The 8,042-nt window shown below is 39.3% G+C and overlaps 1 protein-coding gene across 1 annotated transcript; it reads left to right on the forward strand.

Annotated features, from left to right (window-relative positions):
• Window positions 1–4: 4 nt before the first annotated feature.
• Window positions 5–7,694, forward strand: Gapvd1 (GTPase activating protein and VPS9 domains 1; the record flags this gene model as incomplete). Its single annotated transcript, XM_017636854.1, has 9 exons — window positions 5–39; window positions 721–1,625; window positions 2,079–4,426; window positions 4,556–5,073; window positions 5,140–5,254; window positions 5,334–5,908; window positions 5,979–6,149; window positions 6,491–6,587; window positions 6,651–7,694. Coding segments are annotated over 9 exons (4,905 nt in total), but the record flags the coding sequence as incomplete, so codon positions are not given.
• Window positions 7,695–8,042: the final 348 nt, after the last annotated feature.

An 8,042-nucleotide genomic window follows, 5' to 3' on the forward strand; every position in this document is an offset into this window, starting at 1 on the left:
AGTGGTGGAGAACTTTAGCAGTAAAGAGCGCTTGAAAAGGTAAAATAAGTCATTTGAAGATTTAAAAGAAAAATTAAAAATAAACCAAAAGCAGACTTTTATAAATTTTTGTATACATACATTAAAGCTTTTAATCATGCCATAGTTTGCTTACTCCATAAATTTTGTTTGGCTTTTTAATTAACTGTAGCTTTTTGCAAGCTTTTAAGTTTCACCTATATGTAATCAAATCTTGCAATCAATTTTTTACCAACTTCCCGATTAGTTAGATACTTAAAATTACGAACTTAGTTCAGAACCGAAAAAAGAAAAGATGAATCAATCCCCCAGGTGGCGGGTGTTGAGATATTTGAATAAGCCGTATTTATGGTCCGATTGGTTTCATACTTAGAAAAGATTTTACTTAAGTGGAAAGAAAAAACTCCACAAAAATTTAACCGTTTGATGGTGCGTGGTCTATATAATTTCGAAATTTGAGTTTGTTTGTACTTAGATGTGAGAAAAACGAAAACGATTTTTTTTCTTTTTTCATCAACTAAAAAAGCTTATCGTTAAATTTTTATTTTTTATAATAGTGTTATTGAGCGTTGTACCACGATTTGTTTGTTAGGAAAAATGGAAAAAACAACAAAGCTTAAACGTTAGAAGTTACGGCAGCTATTTTTAATTTTTAATTACTTATTTTTGTCCTACATTTTCAAATTCAAAATTTATGTTTAGATTTGGCGCTGAAGACTCGAATGACTACCAAGAGAACGTCAATAAATTCCACCATAACACCATAGCTAAGCTTCATGCTTTGGCAAAATCATTTATTGACAGCCTAGCTTTTAATTGGTCTTTGTTCCCGTCGACACTCCGCTGGCTGGTGCAGACAATGTCACATCAACTAAAGCAGTCACACTTCTCCGATAAGATCATAAACGAAATAATCACGGATATGGTTTTCACGCATTTTATTTGCCCAGCTATAGTTAGTCCAGATATAATGGGCATCATCGATGCGCCCATACCCGAGCAGGTGCGCTTCAATCTGATACAAATCGGGCAAATTATACAAATGCTTGCTTTAGCCAAACACGATGATATCGATGCGAAATTCGCTCAGATTTATACAAAGTTCGAAGCAAATAGTGTTTCAAATTTAATCGATTTGCTCCTAATGAGTCAATCAGGCGAAGATGTAGTTGCTATACTATCGCAACAAAGTGACTTCGATCGTTCACGTTTGCTGAGCACGCAAAGTGAGCTTGCTTATTTTGTAGAATTTTATCGCATCCTTATGGCTAATGATGAATTTGATCCGCCACCTGAAGATCGTCAGAAGTTGCAAAAAATACTTGCACACTTGCCGGAATCTAAAGAGGCTGGTGAACGTTTACAGTCGAGTAGTGCCGATGCCGCCGGTTCATTGCCAGTCAATGGGGAAACGGGTAGCCTTAAAGAGCGCTCCAAGCAAGGTTTCATGGGTTTGAGTAAGGCGACTAAGAGTAAGATTGCCAAGAGTATGAGCTTTAATACGAACAATACTGTAACGCAACCAGTAACCGACGGAGCAGCATCGGCATCCGCCAATGTTAATGGGCTGATGAATGGTGGTGTTCATGCATCCAGCATGGGCCAAGGTAGGTTGCATATTTTTTTATTTATTTATGTAGTTATTTTAATTTTTTTCTTGCTAACAATCATATTTGCAGTACTAAAAAAGAGGATAACTTTCTACAAACGTAATGAAAAAAAAAATCGTTTATGTATTTTTGAATCGCACAATAGGCTAGACGCGTTAATAAGTTCTCAATCACTTATAACCTGAAATAATTATAGAAATGTATCTCCCATATTAGTTAGTAATATTACTAATCACTCACTTTGTATTTCAATTAGGGCCGTTAACTTACCTTTTTTAAGGTATGTTTAATTCGTTAGTTAAACTTATATAGAAATTTTTGTAGCTACGTTTTAAACGGTTTAACTATATTCCTTAAAATTGAGAAGTTAAGAGCCTTTAGTCTTATTTTCTTAACGATAAAAATGTGTCGTCATTATTCACTAACATTCATCAGAACACTTTCCTACAGCTTACCTACACGATAATCATCATCCAAACAACGGCAGTGCCGCTGCATCGTCAAACACATCAATGAGCTCTAATAGTTCATCCCCTATACGCGCAATACCATCAAATGATGTTCTTGAAAATGAGCCCATACTTATCTTCAGTATTTACAATGGCGATGAACACAAATTACAACCGCTTACTGAAGAGGAAGTTCTGAAAATGAATTGCATTGGTCAGGATATTTCGAATGGCGAAGTACTCTTAGTCGATACGGGCAGCGTTAATTTAGATAATACCATCGACAAGTCGTCCTCAGTCGCTAACGGCTTTGATGGCATGGACAATATGAGCGACGTATTGCGTCCGTTGCATTCGAAAACAACGCGCTTTTCACTATCGCATGACGATGCCTCCATTGGCAACTCAGACAATCTAGAAGCGGTTAGCGAGGCGCCATCAAATCATTCTGTTACCAGTTCACTGGAGTTAGAAGAAGAGAATGATCAAAACGATAATCTCTCCGATATGGTGTCGGCAAATGTGTCCGGTCGTGGCACACCAAATATCAGTGGCCGTGATACTCCCTCATCTCAAGTAACTGATGGTGAGTCAGTGCACAATGCACTGCCTACACCACAGATGCAAAAACTTATATCTAAAGCACGTTCCGATATTGAAGACAAGTTTTGTAAATTCGAAATAAAAAAATTTGAAGGTGATGAAACAGTGTCTATCATATCGGACACTTGGTCAACTGACGTACTGGCGAGTGATTCTGAAACGGTGGATGCCACTGAACGTGAACGGGATCGCAACTTCTCCACGCCGCTTATTCCATCAGCAGTGGTCTTACCGGGAGACAATAATTTTGATGTACTTGCTGGCGCGGGAGCAATGCGTCCTGCCTTTCTAGATGTTTCCGATCAACGATCCGAGTCCAATTGGAGCACCGATGTATTGGCCAGTGACTCTGAAAAATTTGCAGAAGTAGATACGGACGATAATGTGAGCATTACCGCCAAGTCGGACATAACAGATTCGGGAGCACGATCAGAGCAAGAGCGGGATCAGCTGGCAGCCGCCATATCTGCACCACAGCCCACGCGCCGCACTTCGAATTCCCCGCATTATTCGGCACGTACCGGAAGGGGTTTTCGTACCTCCACCGCAGGCATTTACAACAGCCCAATAAGTGGCAACAGTGGCAGCCCAGCGCTTGGTGGATGCATAAATAGAGTGGTCGCCCCTATTCGTAAAGAAGGTAATGCAGACGTCAGTGGCGGAGTTGGTGGTGGCAACCATGGCAGCGGGAGCAGCGATCACTCCCAAGATGACTCTGCCTTTTATGATGCAGCGAATTTGTATGACGAAGCAGCAGCTGCGGTTAAAGTCGAGCAAGATGCGGCAGATAGTGCACCTTACGGGGGACTGTCATCTTTGGCACGTAGCTCTGCACGCACAAGCAATCAGTATAGCGGCGAAAATAATTTTCAACAGGAATACAAAAGTAGTAGTTGTAACTCCGATAGCAAAGAAACATTTTTGGGTGCGCCACACATGCGCCGTCAAACATCAGCTGAGAGCAGCATCTCAAATCAGAGTGTAACATTTGAAGATGCAGCAAGTGCTGCGTGTGCCACTGCGAGCAAACCGCCTAAGCCTCATCATAAGAGTGGTATGAAAAAGAAGAAGCAACATAATAATAACGCCCCGACTTTGCTTAACAGCAGTCCGAAAGACCTTATTGATTTCAGTGACTTTGGTGAAGAGGAAAAACCCTCTCTACCCTCAAGGGAGCCACCACTGGTAGATTTGTTTGGCGAAGAAAATGTTGAACATCGCCACGCAACAAGTGAGGCACGAAACGCAGGCTTCGACGGCCGGCGCAATGGCATAATGGCGATGACACCTGGAGAGCAGACCGAATCAACTGGCGTCCATAGCTCTGTACCAGTTATGCGCCGTCATCAAAGTCTTAATTATGAAAATCATGAAATCATGATCAGCAATGTTGTGAATGCTTCGAAGCGAGTAACAATGATACCAACTGTATCACAAACGGACGACGACAAAAGTCAACAACAAGAGCAGATAATGCTGCTGTGCGTGAAGACAGAGAAACTGCAGCTACACGATGCGGACTCTAGCGCTAAGGAATGTGCCACCAATCCCTCTACTTCACGTGCCATCCTATCGAATAGCTTGAGCGGTGCTGCAGTTAGCATGAGCAGCTGCCAGAAACCAACAAAATCCACGGGAGCAATACCGAAAAGCATTAGTTTCGACGCTTCGGCCGATAAGAACAGCAGTAGTCATAATGACAGTGGCGCAATAGCAAGCACAAGTACTGTTGTCGCCGGCCGTCATCTGCCCTCTCATCGCAATGCTCNTATACCGAAAAGCATTAGTTTCGACGCTTCGGCCGATAAGAACAGCAGTAGTCATAATGACAGTGGCGCAATAGCAAACACAAGTACTGTTGTCGCCGGCCGTCATCTGCCCTCTCATCGCAATGCTCGCGTGTTATATCCCAATTTGGGCTCGCACACCTCCTCTAGTGCCAATAACCATTCTGGTATATTTAACAAATTGAAGCAAGGTATTTTCAAGCACAGACGTGGTAACAAATCGCATTCACGTCATTCTTCACATCTGCATAACGGCATCGAAAATACAGTTGATGGAGTAGCAGGTGGCGATTACACGCCACACACGACCAGTAATCGCAGTGTTTCGTTCAGCGCTAATACATCGGAAATATCGCTCGAAGTGATTGGTGTTGGCACTAGTTCGGATGGTGCCCGCAACACGCCCTTAACTGGCGCAGAAGGCGGTGGTGCTGGTGGCATGACAGCGAATTATTGCGATATGAGTGAGGATATATTGGCGAAGTATCGGCGTAAGGTGAGCAGCTCAAGTGAGGCGACGAACTCTGATTCGATGGGCAATTGCTTAGCTGGCGCGGCGGCTGCCTCGTCTACAAATGATTGCAAACATTCCGATGTGGAGCCGAAGTGAGTAAAACTAACAATTTTCTTTCGTTCTAAATCGTCCATCGGATTCAATGAATATAATTTTAGATCGCCGAGTGCTCTACTGCATGACAAAACGCTCGCTTTTAATGTGATTAAGAAGAAAATACGGACCGTGTTGTCAAAGACTGATTTACATACCGGCGATTTTCGCCATACCACGGTAAGCAGTCACGCATATTTAAAAAGCTTGCATCAGGGCATGTCACTTATATCTATTCACCTTTTACACTTTGTTTTAGTACACTAACGCCTCGCCCTTGCTCACATATCTGCAAATACAGCTCGCACAAGCGCTAAATTTGCAAAATTTCCAACAAATCTCTTACGTCTCAGAGGCGATACGTTGCATTTCCACACTCGAACGCAGTCAACACACTCAGTTACTCGAAGAACTACAGCAGGACATACAAAAGCGTCAGAACTATTTACAGTATTTAATGAGATATCGTCAAAATCTACTCTTAATGATGGAGAATATCGAACAGTTCGAAACGCGTTTGCGCAGCGAAAGTGCCACCTGCAATCGTTATTTAATGACCATTTGTGTGCGTCTATTCTTTGAGAAACGTCAGGCAAAGGTGGCAGAATTTCAAGAGGAGTTTGCCCGTCTTACAGTTTCTGATGACAAGATTGAACTTATCGAGGAATTTATTGATGGTTTAATGGAGGAATTACTCATGACAGGAGGCATACTGCATGGCATGCCAGAATGGCAGGCGCAAGAAGCGCGTTTATCAATTGAACGTATACTACTGACTCTCCTTTACCAGCAGGTGATGTTTCCCAATGAAGATGCCGACCTGTCGCGTGACACGTAAGTGACGGCTGAAGTTATATATATATGAAGTGTGCTGTAATGTAAAATTGTTTGTATCCAAATGCAGTGTACTCTCAGAGCATATAGCAAAGCTGCAGCGTGTCATTAGCCCCGCACATCCGGCTCTTTGCATTCCTCAAGTATACCTTTCCGAAGCACCTTGGTCTTTTGCACAGCAACAGCTCTCGTATATCTCAGCATATAAAACGCCCCGTGAAAAATTGCAATGTGTGATAAGGTAAACGTGATGAATGGCTAACAAAATTGAAGTATTAGAAAATTAATGTTACACATATACATACTTATGCCAGGGTCATGTATTGATAAACTCAGTTTTAACTTAAAGTTGGTTTAAAATATAGCAAAATTGGCTGAAAAAATCGGTATTTCTGCTCAAAATAACAAAAGTAAAACGGTACGGTCTCTGCATTTACTCTCTTTGGTATGAAAGTCAGTCAAGTACATTTAACGAGTCAAATTCACTTAAAAAGTGTGTAAAACATTTTTTGAATAGTGTGTTGTATTATTCATGTCTCATTTCATTTTTTTTATCAGTATACCACACTTTCTTAATTGCAGATGTATTTCGAGCATTATGAGTCTTTTACATATGTCGAGTGGTCGTGTGCCAGCTGCTGATGATATTTTGCCGGTATTAATTTATGTTGTGATTATGGTAAGTACTTAATATCGTTAAACAATAATACGTTTTTAAATACCTTCGCCATTTGCTCCCTAGACAAATCCACCATTTTTGCTGTCAACAGTTGAGTATATAACCTGCTTTATCGGCGATAAATTAGAGGGTGAAGAACAATTCCATTGGACACTCTTTGGTTCTGTAGTAAAGTTTATAAAAACAATGGACTATTTGGATTAAGCGAATTAACAAGTATCGTAGCTTTTAACTAGGTTTCCATTTAACATTTGTTGATGTGTAGTTTTTGTACCTATAAACTCAAATTGCAGCATTTTTCTATTTCAAGTTATGGTTTTAATTATAAAATTATCCTCTCAACTGATCGAAAACGACTGATCGAAATCAAGAACATCATAAAGCAATATTAGTGAAAAAAAACGAAAGCTTTTCCGAACGAAATGCGCGCAAGTTTATTATTGTTGAACTGTTAAGATTACTTCTGTTATATCTGCACTATATACATAACGCAACTAGTTTAAAAAATGTTTTATATGATTTAAGTATCGATTGTGTCGAAATGTAAATGACCGTTTTTTAAGGTATAGATTTGGGGTAAGTTCGTTTTGATGTTTTGTTTTTTGTGCGGTAACTGTAAGTACATATATGTAGTTTTTGCGAATCTGCACGAGGAGTATAATGCGATGTAAATAATTGATAAATATGGAATTATGTTAATATAAATATGTTTTGTTATGCAAACTATAAATTTAAATAAACCGTATCATATACTTAAATACATACTAACATATACATACATAATATATATATATACATGCATAAATATAAATAAATATTTTTCGATATTTATTAATACAATATTAATATGTATACAAATACCTTAACTATAGTATATACTCATAAAGCATACTAAAGTAAAAATATATGCATTAGCTCGGTCTATATAATGATGATCAAAAAACGTATTGAAGAAAAAAATAAAGAAGCAGGGTGAAAGTAAAATTAAGTACATAAGTTGAGAATTTTAAATGAATTCTTAACATAATCGCTTACTTAACTTTATACATACTATATGAGAGTAGTTTTTAAAACTTCAAAATATAAATAAAGGCACATTTGAAAATAGCTTAGTTGTCTATGTTACCATTCAGGAGTGCAATAAGCCACTGATTTCAAGGCGGTTTCGTGGTGCTTGCGAAGAGGAAATTGTTTTTAAAAACATATTTTTGATTTCAGATTTGTGCTTGTAAAAACCTCATTGCAAGACAAATCGCGATAGCTGCTTAAAAACGTTCTCGCAGTGAGAAATATTAAATTATTGTCGTTATTTACGAAACAATTAAGTGGTAAAATTTTCGAAAAATAAATAAGTCATATCAAACTAACCTCTCAGCAAAAAAGGAGCGTTTTTTCATTTGGCTGGGTTCACAGCTCTAAGCAGAATTAGATGGCCGAAACTCACCCTGCCTTACT

This window comes from Rhagoletis zephyria, unplaced genomic scaffold, assembly GCF_001687245.7.
Source record: "Rhagoletis zephyria isolate East Lansing unplaced genomic scaffold, Rhagoletis_zephyria_1.1 Rzeph_scaffold_19405, whole genome shotgun sequence".
In the NCBI taxonomy this organism is placed as follows: Eukaryota; Metazoa; Arthropoda; class Insecta; order Diptera; family Tephritidae; genus Rhagoletis; species Rhagoletis zephyria.